Source organism: Micropterus salmoides, unplaced genomic scaffold, assembly GCF_014851395.1.
Source record: "Micropterus salmoides isolate LMB-PRFRI ecotype aquatic unplaced genomic scaffold, ASM1485139v1 Ms_hic_scaffold_19, whole genome shotgun sequence".
NCBI lineage: Eukaryota > Metazoa > Chordata > Actinopteri > Centrarchiformes > Centrarchidae > Micropterus > Micropterus salmoides.
In genome coordinates, this window is record NW_024041039.1 from 20764684 (window position 1) to 20785770 (window position 21087).

General features: G+C 42.0%; 4 protein-coding genes across 5 annotated transcripts in view; 2 read left to right on the plus strand and 2 right to left on the minus strand.

The window, feature by feature from the left end:
• The first annotated feature begins 33 nt into the window (after positions 1-33).
• LOC119910550 (5'-3' exonuclease PLD4) lies at positions 34-3705 on the plus strand. Of its 2 annotated transcripts, XM_038729212.1 has the most exons (11): positions 34-158; positions 318-384; positions 487-647; positions 980-1163; positions 1270-1390; positions 1483-1610; positions 1678-1878; positions 2056-2195; positions 2287-2452; positions 2541-2637; positions 2746-2948. In XM_038729212.1, the coding sequence occupies exons 2-11, from the start codon at positions 334-336 to the stop codon at positions 2946-2948; spliced, it is 1452 nt and encodes a 483-aa protein (XP_038585140.1). In that variant the 5' UTR covers positions 34-158; positions 318-333. The 2 variants fall into 2 exon arrangements, with proteins under 2 accessions (XP_038585140.1, XP_038585141.1); XM_038729213.1 differs by lacking the exon at positions 34-158 and having other exon boundaries at positions 334-384; positions 2746-3705.
• A 315-nt stretch (positions 3706-4020) lies between these two features.
• Positions 4021-6527, plus strand: srp14 (signal recognition particle 14). Its single transcript, XM_038729219.1, has 5 exons — positions 4021-4169; positions 5054-5126; positions 5247-5359; positions 5470-5502; positions 5664-6527. Exons 1-5 carry the CDS (start codon positions 4146-4148, stop codon positions 5751-5753), a joined length of 333 nt encoding a protein of 110 aa, XP_038585147.1. The 5' UTR covers positions 4021-4145; the 3' UTR covers positions 5754-6527.
• Positions 6514-13408, minus strand: xgb (x globin). The gene is made up of 5 exons (XM_038729218.1): positions 13044-13408; positions 10772-10879; positions 8700-8820; positions 8364-8444; positions 6514-6994 (listed from the first exon to the last, which is right to left on the minus strand). Exons 1-5 carry the CDS (start codon positions 13214-13216, stop codon positions 6875-6877), a joined length of 603 nt encoding a protein of 200 aa, XP_038585146.1. The 5' UTR covers positions 13217-13408; the 3' UTR covers positions 6514-6874.
• A 1061-nt stretch (positions 13409-14469) lies between these two features.
• LOC119910091 (pleckstrin homology domain-containing family G member 3) overlaps positions 14470-21087 on the minus strand; it is a 31718-nt gene continuing 25100 nt past the window's right edge. The window contains 8 exon segments of the mRNA XM_038728475.1: positions 14470-15923; positions 16044-17393; positions 17396-17459; positions 18374-18490; positions 19300-19668; positions 20031-20041; positions 20825-20857; positions 20988-21086. Coding sequence (XP_038584403.1) covers positions 15253-15923; positions 16044-17393; positions 17396-17459; positions 18374-18490; positions 19300-19668; positions 20031-20041; positions 20825-20857; positions 20988-21086 — 2714 coding nt within the window. The 3' untranslated portion in view covers positions 14470-15252.

A 21087-nucleotide genomic window follows, 5' to 3' on the forward strand; every position in this document is an offset into this window, starting at 1 on the left:
CCTGAGCAAAAAACATGTCTCAAAACCTGAAATGAAAGTGAAAACAGGAACCATGCTGGATATATATACTCTGCAGCAGAGAGATCACTTCGGCTCAGTTTCGAGCGACAGCTGAAGGGCTGGAGGCAAGTTTGAGGGAAAAAAATTTTTTCAACTTTGTAAGTTGCTTTTGCTTTCAATAGCTTGAAAACCAAACTTTACGATTGAAACCATTCAAACTGCTAACTTGTTAATTCTGTCATTAGTGTGGTCAGAATTATAAGCTCTCAAAGTGGTTCTTCGTCTGAGAACAATTTTCTGCTTTTGAACTTTAATAGGCACTCAAAAGGGAAAATGACCTCTATGTATGAACGCCTTCATGACAGTTCTGTTTCAAACAAAGCGGTAGGACTGCGCCAAATATTCACCAAGTTATTCATTGTGGTTTGTGTGAAAACATTGTTCTTATTGTTGGACTTGTTTTTCTGTTAAACTTCACGCTGTTAGAGGTCGACCAGCTGTGTGACATTAGCTGTGGTTTTGGGCTGTCTGACCGTCCTGGGGATCTTGCTTGCCATCGCTGTACTGGAAAGACCACCAGAACCCAAAGATCATGAGACTCTTCCCGGGGAAGCTGGTGGTGGCAATTCCTCTACGGACCAGTGCAGGTAATCATCCCACTGAAGCGGATCAAAGTCTGTAAACACTGGTGTGCTTTTAATGGCCACTAGGGACTTATCAGTTGTTTTGATAAAACTTCCTCTTTATAACATTGCTTTGGTGAGTACTTTGCAATTGAGAGGCCTAACTATAATCTATTAACATGTCTGCTTTTGAAAGCATTCTTCCTTTACATACTTTTTTCCACATCTGCCTAAAACTCTTCCACAGTAGCTCACTTTACATCTATTGACTGAATGATTAATTTTCTCCCTAAGTTATAACTTAATTTTCTCTTTAAAGAGATTTCCCTCAGCAGATGTCTTTGTTCATCTCTTAGCATGGCCCTGGTGGAGAGCATCCCTCAACATGTGAAATATAAAGCCAATGTAACGCTTGGCGTCCCTCTGGAAAAGGTCTGGAAAGATCTTATCTCAATGGCAACACACCAAGTGGATGTGGCCTCTTTCTACTGGACTTTAACTGGGGAAGACATCAATGTTAACTCTTCCTCTGACATACCTGTGAGTTGTCAGCTAAAACGCATAGAAACATGAAGAAACACAATTGAATATCTTGGTGTGCTTGGGAGAAAAGGGGCCTTTAACGCTTTCAGTCTGTCCTCGGCAGGGACGGGACATCCTGAAAGAACTTGAAGAGTTGCCCTCCAGAAATGTATCTGTCCGAGTGGTGACGAGCATTCCCAGCGTTAACACAAACTCCACAGATTTAAAGATCTTAAAACAGAAAGGTTTGGAAGTGACTGCCCTGTTCTTGTTCTATACATTCACTGCAATACGTTTTGATCTGCCACCTTCTTTGAGCTCTGCTCTTCTGTCTTAGGGATTCAGGTGAGGAAGGTGAACTTTGGCCGCTTGACGAGGGGCGTCATGCACAGCAAGTTCTGGATTGTTGATAGAAAACATGTGTTTATCGGAAGCGCCAACATGGACTGGAGGGCTCTCACACAGGTAACCGATGCTTATATGAAACCTTGTAACACTGACTGACAATTTCATGATTCACCTTTGTCTGTAGGTGAAGGAACTGGGAGTAGTTGTCTACAACTGCTCCAGTCTAGCAAAGGACCTCCATAAGATTTTCCAGTCTTACTGGGTGATGGGACAATCCAACAGCTCCCTGCCTCAGCCCTGGCCTGCAGAGTACGACACGGACATCAACAAATATCACCCCCTGCTGGTGAAAACGGATAATGTCTCCAGCAGGCTTTACCTTGCAGTGAGTTCCTTTGTATTAGGCTTCAATTCTTTTTTACGGGTCACTGTTATTCTGATCTCTATTTACAGAGAAGCGACTGTACAGTGTGTGTGCTACTACTTTGCCTAGAACAACCTGACTCAAATGTTTTAGTTGTTTTTGGTGGTGTTATTATTCCATATTTTCGTTTCACCCCAGGGTTCTCCACCATCATTCTGTCCTCCATCAAGGACACAGGACCTTGAGGCTATCCTCTCGATCATCTCGGAGGCCCAACACTATATCGATATAGCCGTCATGGAGTACTTCCCCACCACGCGCTTTGAAAAGCCTCGGAGGTGAACCTCCCCCTCATTTGAAGCCATTTGTCTCCGTCAGACTGTTCACCTCTTGCTTTATTTCTTCACTCTGGATTCTTAAATTGAACAGATACTGGCCATTCATTGACGATGCCATCAGAGTGGCCGCATTCGAGAGGAAGGTTGAGATCCGGATGCTGATCAGCTGTGGGCAGGACTCTGATCCAGCCATGCTGCCCTTCCTTCAGTCTCTAGCCTCAATGGACAGCCCTCACCATGATATCAGCATCCAAATAGTAAGAAACAACACGAGATAAACACGTTTTTGCCACCGAATTTATTTATTTATTTTTAAATTGCATATCATTCTTTTTTTTTTTTCAGAAATTGTACATTGTGCCTGTGGGAAACCAGTCTGATATTCCATATTCCAGAGTCAACCACAATAAATACATGGTGACTGATAAGGTAGCCTACATTGGTGAGTAACAGAATAACAGTTTAAACTCACTAAAATTCTTCATGTGTTGAGGAGTCAGTTTGTTGCGTGTGAACTGGTTAATAATTGACCAGTAACGCTGTTCCTCAGGTACCTCCAATTGGTCAGGTGACTACTTTGAGACCACAGCTGGAGTGGGTCTGGTGATTTCCCAGCATGCTCCTCACCCTGTATGGAAGACCGAGGCCCTGCAGAGCCAGCTCAGGGCGATCTTTGACAGAGACTGGCACTCTGAGTTTGCTGTGCACCTCGCTGACCTGGGGCACCACCCAGACTGTGCACTATCAAGATGACGCAAACTCCTTTATAAAATTTACATATAACTGTGTATGTTTATTTTCTTATCAAGGCCAACATAGTTGTGACTGATATTGCTGTTTTTATGTTATTTCCATGCTGTGAATGCTAAAAACAATTTAATTATATTCTTTAAGTGCACTGAAAGTGAGGAGGAAGTGGACACTATTACAAATGATTTTAAATGTTTAAAGTACACCAGCTGTTTTATCCTCAGTTATTTGACTTGAATGTAATGCACATGCAAATATGGTTTATTAAGTTGTCATTGATGTTTTTATAAGATGTAGTGCGTGTTTAGTGCTGAGCTGAAAGTTGAATAATATGCTTACTGAATATACTGTATAATAATTATTAAATACTGTATGTGGTTAATATACTTTATAATTCTTAAATATACTGTATGTCAACATCCTTGAGATTGCAGTGAGTTCAACAACAACCCTTGTGTCACAGCCTTGGTAATCAGAATAGCCAAAGCCAGTCAAAAGAATATAAGCTATAAGTATAACATCAGTAGACTACAGCTTTAGCTGTCAACCAGAAACTCAGTTAAACTTATTTTGGCATTGGGCTCATGCAGATTTCTTAGGGAAAGAAATGTCAACATTCATAACTGATAACATCGTCTCTAACATTAAGATTTGTTAGAAGGAGTACTTTTTGGTTTGTTCAATTTTTATAAAATGAAAAGTCCTTATCTTAACAAAGCTCTTAAAAATATTAAATTAAAAATAAATATACTGACATGTGCTCCTTTTTTGATGCCGTGAAGACTTTCCATTTTCTGATGAGACATGGATTGTTTATATAAATAAAGTCAGAATTTGAAAAAAATATCTGCAGCCATGTAAACACTGCAACAATTACAGCTTGACAGAGCATTATCTGGTTAGATGATCAAGTCTCCATGCTTTCCAGTGGATAGAAAGTGTTTTTTTCTTAACGGCCCAAAATCATTGGAAAAGATCAATGCACAAATATTTCCCTGAAGCTGGATGGCTGACTGAAGGGAGCTGTGTGTGTTGTTCCCCTCCCTGACAGTAGAGGGCTCTGTGATTAAACTACTGTCTCCGCAGTGATGGCGCAGGGCGGAGCTCCGGCTTGTGTAGTACGTGTGCTTCGGTGCTTCACAGCCAGCAGCCAGCTTGCGGCCAGTAAGCTAAAACTACAGCTGAATTGAAGTGAGAATCATGGTGCTGCTTGAAAATGACTCGGTAAGGAAAAAGAAAACTTGAATAATTTGACCCGTTGACGCTTTTTTATTATAAACTAAAAACTGACACTGTCTGCTTTAGTTGTCCAACAGCTAACTAGCTAATAGCCTCAACGTTAGACAAGCTAGTCGGCAAACAGACTCGTTAGCAAGCCTACTAACGTTAGGTTGAAGCTAACACTGGTTTTGCGTTAAAATGGCAAATATGTGGATAAAGTTGATGTATTTTCTATAATATTAAGCGCTACATTGTTTTATTGTAACGTAAATACCTGTGTAACTGCGGTTGTGTCTTGCTACCATTTCATACACAAACTTCTAACGTTACTGTAAGTTACGTTAGCATTAAAGCTATGTTAGTAACGTATTATCTGCATTCAGAACTAACTAACTAAACAACATGTTGTGGCTTTCTAATTTAGTTTTTTAAAGACTAGTTAATCAACATTTATAGGTTATCTACTAGGTTATTCATAGCAACCTATGAGTTTCTCGCCAGTTTATTAGGTAACGTCAGCATTACACTTAACGTTAGCTAGCTTAAACTAATGCAGTCTTAATATAATAGACTGAAATGTCTGTTTTGCTCTCCCGTTTATATAAATGAGGGTTGGCTAAAGATTAGAAACACCTTTTTATTATGAGGCAATACAATTTAACACCACCACAAACTTTCAAAACAACCCTAAAGGTGAAAAAACTCCCCTCTCCAACAGTTTCAACAAAACAAGTGTCAATCCATTAGTTTAGGCTAGGTGTACCTAATAAACTGCCACGTGAGTACATAATCAGTCCCTGTATGTTAATTCGTTGTGCTGAGATCAACTGCAGCCCCAAAATTGTCGATATTTATGTTATTATGTTTGTTTTTGCTGTGTTGTCCAGTTCCTCACAGAGCTCACTCGGCTGTTCCAGAAGTGCAGAACATCTGGCAGTGTTGTAATCACGCTAAAGAAATGTGAGTAGATCCCTCCCTAGTTTTGGTAATTATCATTCAAGTTCAAGTCAGGAAGCAAAGCTGCGAGTTTCCTCTCTCAACATCTAAGCAGCTGGGATGGGATGTGTTTCTTCTTTCCAGATGACGGGAGGACCAAACCAGCGCCCCGAAAGGGTCACGCAGAGTCATTTGAACCAGCAGACAACAAATGTCTCATCAGAGCATCTGATGGCAAGAGGAAAATTAGCACAGTGGTGAGCTATGTTTATTAAGTTTTTGTGTTTGATCTTTTATATCTTATGATATTTTTTCTTTTGTTTTTCACAAGCTGTTAATGCAGAATTCTCATTTCTTGCAATTTCAGGTGAGCACGAAAGAAGTAATCAAGTTTCAAATGGTAGGTTGAGTTTGTATTGTGTTTCAGTTTCACTGTTGTTTGAAAGCTATTGTTTGACAGGATCACTTAATGCTGATTTTCTTGATTAGGTCTCTATGGTGTTAACTTGTTGATGAATGAGCAATTGGAACTTAATCAATAACATCAAATTGTCTTTACAGGCATACTCCAACCTTCTAAGAGCTCACATGGATGGACTAAAGAAGAAGGATAAGAAAAACAAAAGCAAGAAAACCAAAGCCACCCAATGAGCAGCAGACTCTTTAACATAACCATGGGTACCTAAACTGGCCTGTACTATTTGAGGGAATGGGAAAGGCCTCCACTTGGTCTGTTGCCCCATCCGGCTTACTTCTCGTTCACCTGAGGCCTCAGAATCACTGTTCATCTACCTGGTGACTGCTTTGATATTATGCCATTGTTTGCATGATGACGTCTCATTCCTGGTCGGTCGGTGCCATCGGTGATCTGGAACAGAAGACCTGAGGATTTCATACAGGATGAGGAAAGTCAACTTTTCTGCTTCAGAACCAGGTCATCAATGGCTGCATTTCCATCTGGAGCCAAATCCATGGAGCCCAATGATTCTTGCCTTTCACACTATTTAATTGTTAGAGTCCCTATTTATGTTACATTTACGGCCAACCTGTGAGCTGTGCTGCCATGTCTCAATTCGACTGCATTTCAAGAAGAATGTCCAGTCATTGAGATTTTTTATTTTAAAGATGAAAATCATTTGAGATTACTGTTAAGTTGCTTGGAAATGCAGAACTAAATCATTTCCTCTACTTTTAAAACACATTTTACTGTATTTGACTTTTTTTTTTTAATTGAATTTACCTTTTTTTGAAGTACAATGTGTATTATTTCGCCCCCTTGTTTTGAATCATGGTTGCATACCAAGCTTTTGAAATCATTAAACACCAATAAAATGTTCTGTGTAGCTTCAGCTAATGTGGTTAATTGAAATGTGATGGTACCTTTTCTGAATGAGTTGAATAGCACAATAAACACGTTAAATTGTAGATTTACTGAAAGGCATTGATTTTGAGTTATGAATACACAGAGCAAGTATTGGCTGTAATGTCATTTCTGTTCCTCACAATTACAAAGCAGATTTAACTACAACCAGAATATTTTGTCAAATATTTGTATTGTCTTGTTGCGCTCCTGAATCCTGCAGCAGAGTTTAAGTTCAGAAATAAAGTGCTTTGTTAAAAATCACTGTTTTGGTTTTGTCCATTGGGATAAAATGGTAAACAATGACAAGCGATGTAGAAAAGTAGACAGTAAATACACTATTTACACAAAACACATTTCTGTGATGTTCTGGAAAAACAGTCTTGAGCTGTGTATTGAGAGAAGTAGCGTCTCATAGTGCTGTGTTCCTCTTGTCCGGTCTTTCTTTTGGGGAGACTGCTAGGTGGCGCTGTCGGTGGCTCTCCTCCTGGTATCCCTGCGTCATGAGGCTGGTCAAATACTGGAACATGGTCTGGATCATAAACAAGAACACAATGAAACATTGAACTGGGTCAGGGTCCCCATAGGTGGACATTGGACATGATTCTTTCAAACAAGATTTGAATTGTCTGATAGCAAATGGGAAATGCTTTGTGATGCTTAAGCTACTAAAGTGTGAGCATTATTTTGTATGCAGACAACACAGTTTCCTGTGCTTGATTATTCAGCCAGGGCCTTAGTGCTATGTGATGTTTAGGTGTTCACAAATATGGACCAACGCTGGAGTGGAGAAACATGGGAATGGGAGAATGGGAAGGGTTTGGATGCAAAGGAGAGATTTATTTAGGAAAAACTAATTCTAGGCTCCTGGACAAAAGAAGTGTGCATATTGTGCTACAACTTTGTGTTTGGTGAGTCATTTGTTTGAATAATGAAAAAAAAACAGCTTAGAGGTACAAACAGTGGGCTACACTAAAATGCTTTGACAATGGTCACATTTAGGATGATAAACTATCAATATGATACTGAGAATTATGTAGGCCTATATATCATTTATCTAAGAAGCGAAAATGTTGATGTGCCTAGCTGAGATCTAGGATTTTATCACTGTGTTGAAACCAGTATGTCAGTCTGGAGGAAGACGGGGAAAAATGCTCTTCGTCATGATAAACTTTAGGCTTGTAGCAGTTCTTTTCATTATACTATTTATCAGAAAATGTTGACATGAATACGTTTTATTGAAAGTATATAGTATTGTTTTCTTTTGGATATGTAGTAGTGTCTAGAGTAGTGGGGTAATTTAAAATGAAAATTTACTTCAGCCACAAGAGGGAAGTAGAGGCCATAAATTGAAGCAGATGAACAAGGATGTACACAATTGTTACCTTAAAATAAATTTTTAATAATAATTAATTTTAAATGTAACCTTAAATGTTGCAATTTTATGTGTTTTTCCAAAAGTAAATAATGTCTTAAACCCCTTCAATGTCATAACGCCTATGTTGTCCTTTGCCAGAAAGCTCCACAACAAAACTGAACTCACTTATCTTTCTATTGTGTAGCAACAGCATTATTCAGGTGTCTCTGTATTAACCACACAAGGTATATTTAAGTGACATAACGTGATGTGACAGAGCCATGTTCCTTTTTCTCAGTATGCTCATGCATGGTTCAGTGAGATGTACATTTCACATCAGTCAAGCTTGTGTTGCACTGGTTTCCACCTTGACATGTTCCATGGCGCATTAAAAAGAGACACACAACTGCACAACTCTTGACGCTGAGCCAGACGCAAACCCTCACTGCTGCACATCAGGCCTATCTCACAAGGAATATACCCAGAACGGGTCCCTCTGAAGGTCTATGATTAGCCACACAGGTCACACAATGACGCTCCTCACCTTCCATGCCTCCTCCAGCTCAGCTGTCCACCTCTCCTTCAGGATGGGCTGCACGGCACAGATGAATTCTGCTCCAACATACTGGAAAATAATTGTGTGACATACTTACTGACGTGCTTATTTATGCCTTGGTAACAATGCTGGTGTGTTGCACAGGTTGTTTTCATTCTGCATCTTTTGTGCGTCAGTGTATTCAGCTGCTGTGATGGTAGGGATCTCAGTATAATGGTGAGTCTGGAGCTACAGTGTCAGCTGAAATAACAACATGTGTATTCCTCTATAAACAAACGAGCATCACAAAAACAGACAGCACTGTTTGGATCATTGGGGACTTACACTGTAGTACTTAGGTGGGGCGTTGTAATGATAATGGCCTTTTCCGAGCTCAAGAGCCAGAGCTTCCAGTCTCTCCAGCTGGTCCAGTCTGGCCACGCTTTTCTCAATAAAAGACATCACCCTGAAAGAAATGAGGGTGGAGATGTAGGATGAGCCACCAGGCCCTTATTGATCCACCAGTTAATCGTGCATTAGCAGTAGGCAATGCCCAACTGATGCCCTGATACTGCAGAGAAGTGTGTTAAAAGGTTGCATGGTGGCATTTGTACTTTCACAAAACTCAAATGGCGCAAAAAAATTAACACAATTCATTGGGTATCTGTGAATCTAGGCCACACCTGATGCAAAACAAACTGATTGCACACTACTTAATCTGCCTTCATTTCCCTGCACAAAACACCACAGGATCAATTTCCTTTTTTGCTTTGCAGGTGGGTCTGCCATCACCGCAGAGTGTGTGCAGATGAGCATGGAACAAAGGGTTTAGAGTTTAGCGCTCTCTTCTCTCTCTAGCTGCCACCGTGGACATTCGTACTGATGTCCCTGAGTGCAGCTGAAGGGCCATTTGGCCTTATCGCTGTATTTGAGAGCAGCCAGTTCATGCTGGGATGCACGACACATTTTCACTGCTGCCACATTGGCCTCTGTACCTCCAGGTCCTCAGGCAGTAATTGGCTGCTTTGGCCCTGTGTGTAGAGGAACACAGAGAGGCCTGATGCACGCTGGGAAACAACAGACAAGTGGCTGTGATAAATGCTGCAGGCTCTGTCTGCAGCAGAGTGGTAAGCAACGTTATAATGATATGACTGCCTGAGGTGTTTTGCTCTGCCAATTATCTCGTGATTTGTGTCTTGCACTGTTGCACTGTGTGCAGCTTGGTTTTTATCACATTGTAACATTGTTGTTACAGAAACCTAACCTAACCTGGATCGGGTGGATGTTTTTCCCCATGAAAAGACCAAAGCAAGTATTGTCTGTTGCCAAAGCCTGTTCCTTCGTGGAGCCATAGAACTCCATTGTTGTCCAAAAGCCATTGCACAAGAAAAAACAGCCCAGTAAAGCGTAGCATCCACAATTCCAGGATCACTGTCTTGTATTGTTACAAGATCCACTTTTATGTGATTAAAAGTATTAACTCACATCCAATTTAAAACAATTCAAATGAGCACATTTGGGATTTGAGGTGGTTTCGATGAAGGAGCTCCTCCGGTGGGGCTGTGAGTGGGTACATCACAAACAAGGTTGGGAATCACTGCTCAAGAGCACCAAATGTGTATTTATCAATGGCTGAAAATATTCCCCAAAAATCATTGCCTGCCTAATATGTAAAAATGAAACTATATATTTGTGAGCTGTGAGTGACTGAGTGGCCTCAGACACAGGAGGGAAGTCGGAAACTATTAAGAGACGGAAAATATATGATAATGTAAGCATTGCTTACAAGCTTTTTCTTTTTGCATAGTAATTTAATGTGGTCATTATTATGGCATAAGCCAATGGAATTACTTTGAATACCTTTTTATTATAAGCAAGACTAGAGAGTGCTGGATGTCAAAATGCTCCCCTGCCCAGTGTATACCATGCACCACCACGCTCTGCTGTCATTGGCTGGTTTGTGTAAGCTAGTCAATTCTTACTGATAAAGTAGGTCTTAAGCAGCAATATGGGAGAAAAAATGGCATCAGGAGTGCAGAGTGAGAACACAGTGTAATACCAAACAAGGATACATCTTGGCGGGGAGTATTTATCCTACCTAGACCTACAGAGATTGTGTCCAATTAATGTTATTCTTCACCCATCTTGTGTGAAGATTTTGTTGGGTATTTGTTCAAAACTAGACACTATGCTCACCAGTCTGTCTGTATGAAACAAAAGATAATCTTGACCTCGGGTTATCTAGGTAGCTGCATAAGTCCGTCAACCAAACAGATAGAGAGGAGAGGCGAGTTTGACTTACTGTCTGTCTCACTGACTAACTTGACCTGAGGAAAATTCCTTCACGGTTTGCTCAGGTTTGTTGTGGAGGATGATGATGTGTTAATGTGTTGTGCAGTGCAGAGTTGGTGACTGACCGTAGGCCGTGTGCCCTGAGCTCCCGGCTGGTCCGCAACCTCTCCAGGTCTTCAACGTCTCGGAAAAGGAAGAAGACATCCTTGCATTCGGGATGGGTCTCAAACAACCTGTCACCAAGAAGACAAGAGCACACATATTCATTCCCACACGACAACAAACCTCCCACTGAGCTCCCCAACTAGGATGACATAAGTCACAAAACTGGAATCCTGTATTCACAATGCTGAGTGTGAATGTGATGCGATTGTGCCTTCCTGATCTTACTCTGTTTCTTCTGATTGTCACGGCCCCCCGCCCTGTTTTTTTACACCCAACAGCTGCAATCAGTAACAGGATATGGTGGATCCGTGGGTTTGTTTGCCACGTCTATCCATACTCTCATTTCCACCTGGAGCTGTGACGAACCACCCTGCCCTGACAAGAGCCAGTGCAGAGTCTCAGTTAAATGGAGCCACAGCTCCTGCTAGAGTTTTCCTTTTCTGATTTAACCTCAATCAATTTTCTTAACCAGAGAGAGCAATTAAGCATGCTGCCATCCAATCAGAGAGCCTTCCAGTCTCCAGCTGAGGTACCTGTGATGAGTCATGCTAAAAGAATACACAGTTGCCTCCTCTGGATGTGCATTGTATTGTGCTCACAATAAGATGCAAGGGTTAGGGTAAAAAAAAATGGAGGAAAAAAAGGAAAGGAAAGAGACAAAAAAGGCTAATGATCGGCATATGTTCTAATCCAACACCCTGGATATTTGTGGTGCGGAACTGTAACACTGAGCTAGACATTAACAATAAATTATGACATTTAATAAACTTGTTTGTGTGGCAGGTCAAGCAGAAGCTTATTCTATTTCCTGTTATTTATTTTTCCATGGCCTCCAGTGCCGCTAGCGAGAGGGGGGAAAAAGATACATATGTTTTTACACCTGTAATGCGGAGCAGAGTCCTCATGAATAAATGCATTAGATGTCTAGAACACATGGTCCGCTTCATAGATAGATGTATGAAGAGAGGTGTTGAGAGAGGTGTCAGAGAAGTGTTGGTCTCTAATGGCTGCTGCAAAAAACACAGGTAGCTCTGCGCCCTATGACAAGCAGATGATAATGCAGAGACGTTGCAACATATGGTAGTACTTACTATTTAGGCAGGCGGTGTATTATATTCCAACTTTACTTATTAGAGAAAATGGGAAATTAGCTGCCCTTTATTTTTCCGTCTCTGCCACTGTCATCACAGCAGCAACATGTAGAGCGCAGGTTATTTTGTTCCATTGTGCACACCTCTCGTGGACATACAAGTGCTCCGTACATAATGCAGCATGTAGCACTATATTAGCTCATGTGGATCATTTTAATTGGAGTTGTCCAGAGATTGTATTCATAGCTCTTTTGGCACTCGAGAATAGATCCCACACGTCTGTATCTTATTATAAATTAATTTGACAGAAGAACATCCCCTTGCCATGGTACACACATGGTCTGTTAAATTCAGAGAAAGCACACAATGAAAAACAGGTGATTCCCATTTGCTGGAATAATTGCTGTTCAGCTATGAGATACAAGCCCTGACAGCCTGGGGGACCTGGCGTGGCCCTGACCCACAAGAGGCCCATGTATTTTCAGGCAAACATGCTAAGGTCAATCTCTTCTACCAAAAACACTTGGCCTTAATTGGGCTTCTAGTCCTGTGCTGGTAGTCCCTTTTACTGTAGATCTAGCAGCTGCAGCCTGAATGTCTGCCACTCTATATCACCATATTCTTTCATTTGTTTTAGTTCCAAACCAAAGGCCAAATATGTTTTCCCGGATGCTGGTCATCATCACAACTGATAAAAAGCCCTTGCCAGATAGCTGATACCATTAACTTTATAGTCATATGGCAGACCTGGAGCTGTGTATTATTATGTAAGGTTGTTAAGATGTGATATGAAGTGATAAGAGGGAAAAAGGGGTGTCCTGTTCCAAGCTCTCAATCAAACAGCTGTGGGTCAGGTAGCAGAGCAGAGACTTTCATCACATTTCACTGAGCTGAGTTTAAACTGAAAAGTCAACATTTGCTCATTTTGATTATGGACCATTTAAACACACCATTAAATATGTCTGCATGGAATTACACTGTTTAGGCTACTTAGTGTGACCTGATATTACGCCACAATATTCCTGATCCTGTCGCTTTACATTACTACCCTTCCAATTGTGGACGCATGTCTCTTCAATAACAATAATTATTAACATGCAACCAACACTGTTAAAGTACAGCAGAGGCTCACGTGTCTTACCTGACGAACATAATAATCCCAACTTTGGCTATATCGTCCCGGATAACTTTCCATGACTCCTTGATCATCTGAATCTGATCCTCGCTGGGATACGCAGCAGCAGCAGCAGCATCCTCCGTGTTCCTCTCTCCAAACTCTGCTTTTCCTGTCACACCTGATATTGCGCAGCCCATTCTTCATAAAAAAAAAATTGACGGTGATGTTGGATCCACGAAGAAGAAGGAAAAAAACGAGGGTTAATTGATTTTGTGCCAGATGATATGTGATGTTGCTGGCATCTGGTTTAAGTGTGCGATTGCGTCTTGAACTACACTCCGCCGGTCGGTGTCACGGAGAGTGTCAAGTCAGTAAACAGATCAACAGGATGCAAGCTCTGGTAATGGGCTCAAAATATAAACTCTCGTTGACGAGCACATGCAACGGGAGTACTAAGCAGTGATGACGCTTTTATGTTGAAGGATGGCCCTGCTTACTTCCGGTGTAAGTATGGGTCTCTTGACGCAAAGATGATGCGCTTGAAAGGGAAACAGCGCGCATCGGTCCATAAAGGGCGCTTATGATCTGATGGGCTGTGTGGTATAAAATAAAAGATAGCCAACACAAATGAATAAAGACGCACACACACAAGCGCGACCACCTCATCATACTGCCACTGCCTCTCCCAGCCTGTTGCTGATTTCAATTTAAGTACACTCAAACCTGACAAAATTCAATTCAAAATTTAAACCCTTGTGTTTTGTTGACAGTGGCTTTACGTTCGTTTCCGATAGAGCTCAATGCTGCATGTGTAAAAAATAATTGCTAAATCAACCATTTCCCACATTCCCATTTTTTTTTTCAAAACCCAAATGTATAAAATTGATAAGTGGTAATCCTTCCATTTGCCACAAACTGGGCTTTCACGTTTGATAAAAGTCGTATAAATAATAAAAGTATTACACAATGTTATAAATGTAAACCTGTTATATGCTATACATGTGCAAACACCAATATGTGATTTCCTGTAGCAGACTTCTGAAACATGTCATCAATTAAAAGTAACTTTAATGGTGTTTTTTTTGGAAGCCCATGGTCACCAGACTGCAAACACAAGTTTAATTTGATATTTTTTTCCCCCCACTTATTAAATAAACCGTTATTTTTAGCCACAAATGCATTAATAACTATCACTTGCCTCCTTAGTTTAGTGGCGCTGCTTGGTCCTCGTCTCGTCTTTTGTCAACAACAAACATTCTACATAACAATAAAATAGTCTGGACTCTCTTTCAATCCTGCATTGCAAAAACAGAAATACTCAGTATAAATAAAGGAAGCATTCTTCTTTCCATTAAACCAGTTGATCATGGATGTTGTAGATATAACTAGATTGACTCACTTCAACCACAGAACAGATGCATATACTGTATTGAGATGCAGGATCCATGCGGATGCTTAACCATTTCTGTTTTTATTGAAAATATGGGAAACTTCAAGTATGAAATAATATATTTTCTGGAATGGAATAGTAAAAAGGCTTGCTACTGGTTAGTATTTACATGAGGCCAATCTCTCCCAAATATACAATTTCATAAATAATATTAAAGGAAATACACAACTTATTGCGAAAAATAAAGCTCCAGTGATACAGTATGTGAAAACAGCTGTAGAAGCAGCAACAGTAGACGTGAAAGCAAATTACTGCCGTGACCACATGCACTGAAAGTCAACAAATGCTAAAAGGAAAACCCACTTTGGTATACGTTCAGAGACTTTTGCTTTCCCCTGAAACACCAGCTGACAGTTTACATGGTTTAATGGTAATAGTGTTATAGTAACAAGAATCACCAACAGTTTGAGGGAACCAAATAGATGCATATAATAATAAAGCAGAACCTAATCTCGAACTGATACAGTGGACTATATACATATTTTTACATGAACCTGTTTTGTATTGTACAGTGCAGACAAATATCCGATGTACAAATATTGCAATACACCTTTTTAAAGACAATCCCCATCGTGGCCCTAACCAATGACCAATAATATCCCTTTTATGTTTCACTGGTGCTGACATAATCACCGGGTCCTGTATACTTGCAACAATGTGCAGACAACAAGTTGCATTATTTTATGGGGGAGGGGAGGGGTGGGAAAAGGGGAGGTTGAGAAGTATCAGGTAAAGATAATGTTTCCATTGTGATAGTCCCTGATAATAAAAATGTACATGTGCTCACGAGCTTGCGCTTAAACTCTGAAACTTCTCCCGTAAGCTTTTCACTAGATTACTTTCTGTCATCTTCCCTGAACTGAAGGCAGCAGACTTTGTTGCACAGCCCGAGCCCTCCTGCAGGAGGGTGTCCTCGTTTTGTAGCTTGCCGGTGTCTCTTGTTAGCAGAGACACCTGGCTGGCTGTGTAACAGGTCCTCACAGGCTCCTGAAGGTTCTGTACTTCATGGAGGGGAAGAGACCCAAGCATGTGGTCCAAGGAGCTCCACCTGTACAGCAGGGGCTGAAGATGAGGCTGGGACTGGGGCCAGTCCTCCACCACAGGACACATTTCCTTGTATACTGTTTCAGACTGTGTCCTAGGACAGTTTGTCAGAGCTTTGTGAAGGTCAGAGGAGCTATTGTACTTGTGTAAGCAGCCATTACTATACTCTGGCATCCCGTCTGGGACCGTGTAGCTACGGGTTACTTTAGGGTGGGAGGTCTTGGTGTATTTGGTGCGCAGCTCCTGTACATCAGGCCAGTGGAAGGTGTCTGGCTGTGGGCTTTGTGGGCAGGTAACTGTGCTCTGGGAGCTGGCTCCAGAGCTGGGGGTCTGGACTGGGCTTGGAAGATGCTCTTCATGGATGACCGCCTGATTGCAAGTGTTAAAGGTCAATCTCAGGTTGGGTTTACCTGCGTACATACACAAAAAACAGACAAACATCCAGAAAAATGCTTTTCAGTTTTTTCCATACATGAGTGATAGGTTACTGCAAAAGAAAGCAACATGGCAATCATTTGCACCCTATTTACCCTTTTTCCCAAACTGCGTCTTCTCCTCATGGACAGCAGGCATATTCTTGAAGTCCCGTTGACTTGCTGGCTCTCGGTTCCTCGGCCAGATTATCGGTCTGTTGTTTTTGATGCGCTGACTGTACTGACGTGCCAGCTGGAACACCTTGTTTTTCATCTTTCCCATGTCTTGAAGGATCTGGTCCTCGTCCATGCTTGTTCGTAAGCTAATGACTTTGGGTAGATGGCCATGGCTGATTTCTTGAGACATGGAGGTCCCAAATGTCTTAGAGTCCTGACAGGATCCCCCCTCCTCTGCTGGAAAGGTTGTGGTGGGAGATGAGATGGAGGAGTCGTCTGAGGCGGTGCTCATTTCAGGCTCTTCCAAAATCTGAGGCGGTTGCCCACTGGTTTCATCACCTGAAGTGACTGAATCCTGTGTCGCTTCTGATCTAGAATCATTAAGTTTCTCCCCTGAGATCTGCTGGACTTCCTGGCTCCCTTCCTCCATGTTTTGCCAAACCTTGAGCATGTCTGATGAGGGTCTGAACTCTTCATCTGTGGTGGAGGCTTCCACTGATCTCTGTGGTTCAGTTTTTTGATGAGTGTCAGTGTTTCGACTCTTTTCTAAGCCAGGAAGGTCAAAAACAGACCAGGAAGTGGGGCGGTTCCGAGAGAGGCCTTTCCTGTGGACTGGGGAGGCCTGCTCCTGAGGACCACTGTTAAGCTGTCTGCTCAGGTGCCGGACCAGACCTGCTGGGATGTAGGAGAGGCTTTCCCTGCGCTTGACGCTAAAGTCAGCATCTTGGTGCTCAGCGTGCTCGTAGTATCTTCTGATCTTGTGGATGAGGAGGCGATCTTGTTTGGAGAGAGTGGACCTGCGTTCCCCTTCATAGAGGGCGTCCAGGGCAGGTACATTTGCAGGCGTTGACAGATCAGCCTCTGAGGTCACCTGTGGCTCTGGGGAAGAGCTGGCCAACATTTGGGTGTGTTTCTCCAAGTCCATGCAAGCTGAGGGGCTTTTGAAGGCGTCATTATCTATTGAGGGTGAGGGGCAGGCGACTGAACCCAGTTCCTCTGACACCAGACTGCTTCGTCTGGACAGGCTGCTGACAAAGCGCTCAGCTATCACACCAGCCTGATCCAATACAGAGGAAGGAAGGATGCATTTATTGCCTGAAAGCACCTCCTCTTCCTCCTCTGAGAGCTCCCAGTTCGTCAGCACACTCGTCTCCTCCACTTGGAGACCAGAGGAATCACTCTCCCCTTCTACCTCCCCTCCGGTTTCTCTCGAGGTATCCTGGGGTTCTGGTGTGTTGGCTTCTTGTGGCAAAAGGGAGGAAGGAGACTCGGGGCATTGGGAGTAATGCCCTCCAGCTGATTGCTCTTCTCCACGTGAGGGACACCGTCTAGAGGGCACAGCTCCTCCACACTGACCTGAAACATGATAGGAGTGTTAGAAGCAAAGTGGGATGTAATGAGTAAAGAAGCATTATGATGGCAGCACTCTCCATTCCCCACTGACTTAATGGGCCTTTTCAAAGTCAACTACGCAGTTTAATCTAAAGCATCCACAATTTATGATGCACGTCTTTTATCTTATAAGGCCCAGTCGAGCTTTTCTATCTAAAAAGGAGACGCTGTGATCACATTTGCAGCTTGGCTCCTAACGACTCCTTTTTGTTACCCATGGCGAGTTAAGCGGCGAACATTGCAACGTCTGCAGCTCGAACAAGACTCATAGTGTTGATGTCACCCTAGTCGGCCATTAATCTAAATCTGTTTCCAAGGTGTTGCCTGCTCTTTTGGAGTGCCTGAAATTTAAAAAAAAAAAAAGTGCAGCTTGGAGCTGAGTGGTGGAGATAACGTTAGGAAGAATAACAGCCAATAATCTGATACAGGAGCTGTTTTGCAAAGTTACCATTAGAATCAGGTGAGACCGACACCTGGCACCGAAATACAATGTTGCCTTTCTCAGTGGGAGTACTGACTGTGTGTGAGGCATTTTAATTTCCAGGAACAAATCTAGCTCCAGGCATGACTCAAATAGGCCTAGAGAAATGCTGTGCTCATGGCTAAGGGCAACTATTAGGTAGGGAACTTACTGAAAAGTAATAATGTAGTATTGAATCTGCATGCTCTCATTCACAGATACACTATATAACAACAGTGAATGCAGTGAAAGCGTGTCATGGTGAGAGAATAGGCTTAACAACAAACTAAGCTAAGCCTGCATGAGGACAGATGGGATTTTTTTTTTACACATTGAATAAATTGCACATGTGGCCTTAGAGACACGTATCGTAATGAATGGATGTGTGTATAAATATATACACGGCTTTATTAAATACCTGCGTGGTGAGAGTTTCTTTCACAGCCGCGTCCACATGTTTTTCCTCCCGCCTGCGAGTTTCTGCCTCCTCTCTGTGTGTCATTTTCAGTTCAGCCGTTTCTCTGTTCTGATCATCCTGAAACAGTTGAAAAGAGTTTTTGTTCTAAATGTTCCTAGGGATCACACTGCGAGGCAGCGTGAAGCAGAAGAATCTGTCACAGCGGACAAACATTCCCTGGACACTTAATGTGTTTTCAGATCAGCCTTGAAATGATCTACTTCAATGGTTATAATAAAAGTCTTACAATTCAAACGACAAGTATTAATTCATATTCCGAAACCATACTGGTATAACAATTAACCTTAACAAAGACTTTCTAATTATGAAAATTCAGAGGGGAAATGTGATTGGGAAATATGATTATCAAAGAGCAAAGCTCTTTCTATTATAATGATAATTTAATTTGATGGCTAAATTAACCTTTGAAGTCAAACAACATTTAACAGGACGCATTAAGCCACTGGTTGTAATGCAAATGCAGGCAGAGTTTCAACAGCATAAGCTTTGACATCAATCACATCCCAAAAACACAATTTTTAAACACAGCACACTGGAACTACACAGGTGAGGATGCACAGTCGGATGACCTTCAAGTACAAAACAATACAAAGACATGCACCAAGTTTCACTTTTGATTTTCACCATACGTTTTAGAGTTCAGTGTTAGCAGTTCGGGTCTGTGCACTTCAATAGCATGAATTCAACCGGAGGCATTCAGTGTGCACAGTTCAAATGGTAGGAGGTGTTAGTTGAGGGAGAAAAATAAATAAATAAAAGAGTGAGAGGGATGAGAGCCAGCGTGGGAGAAAGAGTGGCAGAGAGTATAGGTAAGCCAGCAGAATGGAGCAGGAAATGGGAAACCCGTGGGTGGCAGAAACCCTCACCGTTGTGAAGTGAGTAGAAAGCAAAGCCCTGGCTCTATAGTGCCAGCAGGAGATGGCTGCCAGCACTGAACTGGCAAAGTCGGCTACCTGGTCGTCCCCCATCAGTATATCTTCCTCGTAACTCTCCCCTTCCTCCTCCTCCTCCTCAGCCTTCTCCAGCTCCAGCCCCCCCTCACTGGGTGAAGAGCCCAGTTTCGGGTGACAGTCAGTAGGACTTAGCTGCTCCAGAGAGTCCCTTCTGGGAATTAGATCCTCCACACATGGCCTCTCAGCCTGGTGCTCGCCTAGACTGGAGGCCAGCATACTGACACTAGTGGCTGGCTGAAGGGAGCATCTCTCCCCGAGCAGTGCACCCTCACTGTCTGCATGCTGTAGCGTGAAGTCATAGACATGTGGTTTGTTATAGCAAGGCCAATGCTAGAGCCATGTTGTGATTGCAAGGCTGTAAATGGGATGGAATCATCAAAAAGCGGCTTTAGCTTTGGGTGAGATATGATTTTTATAATCCAGGACAAGTCAGAATATGTTCCGTGAAGATTAGGTTTGCACTTTCTCATTTTTGGTTTGAGTTCTATTAGAATAATAGTTGCAATTAGAATAGAAAGTTTGAACTGCTGAGTCAAAACTGGGTAAACCATATCTCACCGGTGCAGACTGACCTAAAAAAAATGCTTTGATACAAAAGAATGAAAAAGCTTATCATGGTTTAATAAAAAACTACATTTGCTTACCTTCAAAACAGCTGCATGGAGAACAAAGATAAAGAGGAAGGGGACAGATAAACAAATGAGAATGTCAATAGCACTGAAAAAAAGCAGGCTCAAGTCAAAAATTATATGACTAAATAACCTGAACACCACATGGTTCTTGTACAATTATGGTCAAGACACAATCTCTGCCTCCACGACTGAGTGAGGCAATAGTCAGTCTGGCCCAGACCTAAGGGAGGCCTTGTGATTAGATAAATACCAATTAGAAGCATCTTCCTCTCAGAGCCTCAAACTGGACATGATGCAATTAGCCAGGATGTGATGACCTACTCCCTTAACGAGATGGGAAGGTTGACATGAAAATTACTTCTTCATTACATTGGTTTAAAAATCAATTTGGAGGAATACAGAGGTCTTCTCTTTCATAATGGCCGATTAGAATAGACAGGAACAGGACGATGTGCACATCTGAGGGCAGAATTTGACTATTGAAAAGAGCTTGTGTATGACAAAGCCTTCGACCAATGTGGCACATAATTAAAGTTCATTAGGAGGCCAGTGGAGTGGCAGTGTGTGTGTTGTGTTTGATCTTTTTTCCAGGTGTCTTTGAGGGAGAACAAAGCCAAAGTGCAATGGAGATGTGGAGAGCTCTTATTGGACAGCCACAAAATAACCTTGGTAGTGGGGCTGTGTGGGCGCTAGGTTACTCGACAGCATAAAGAATGTGGATCAGACTGACCCACTCTTAATGAATGGGCTGCCAAAATCTTACTGAACATTCGGTGATATAAACAAAAAGCCCACAATGTACCAACCTTTTGTGCTCCTAATGAGTTGTTTTGCAGGCTCTAAAAAGACAAGAAAGAAATTAAAACAACTCACTAATGGTGTAAGGGACACTTAATCATCAGCAATAATATTCTATCAATATTCTAAATATTAATACATAACAAATAGATGGAATAGTGGGTCTTCAACCTGATCTCCTTCTCCCATTTCGCCCTCCAAGATGGAAGTCAGCTTGGCAGGACTCTGCTTTCTTCAGCCTCTCAGGACTGTAGTGGTACTTCCCTGGATC

Coding starts and splice junctions, on each gene's coding strand:
- xgb (XM_038729218.1), bottom strand. CDS start 13,216: ATGGGCTGCGCAATATCAGGTGTGACAGGAAAAGCAGAGTTTGGAGAG. Junction 8,445..8,699: donor CCCCACCTAAGTACTACAGT/GTAAGTCCCCAA, acceptor ATTATTTTCCAG/TATGTTGGAGCAGAATTCAT. Junction 6,995..8,363: donor AGCTGGAGGAGGCATGGAAG/GTGAGGAGCGTC, acceptor TTTATGATCCAG/ACCATGTTCCAGTATTTGAC.
- LOC119910550 (XM_038729212.1), top strand. CDS start 334: ATGACCTCTATGTATGAACGCCTTCATGACAGTTCTGTTTCAAACAAA. Junction 1,391..1,482: donor AAAGATCTTAAAACAGAAAG/GTTTGGAAGTGA, acceptor CTTCTGTCTTAG/GGATTCAGGTGAGGAAGGTG. Junction 1,611..1,677: donor ACTGGAGGGCTCTCACACAG/GTAACCGATGCT, acceptor CTTTGTCTGTAG/GTGAAGGAACTGGGAGTAGT.
- srp14 (XM_038729219.1), top strand. CDS start 4,146: ATGGTGCTGCTTGAAAATGACTCG. Junction 4,170..5,053: donor TGCTGCTTGAAAATGACTCG/GTAAGGAAAAAG, acceptor TGTGTTGTCCAG/TTCCTCACAGAGCTCACTCG. Junction 5,360..5,469: donor AGAGGAAAATTAGCACAGTG/GTGAGCTATGTT, acceptor TTGCAATTTCAG/GTGAGCACGAAAGAAGTAAT.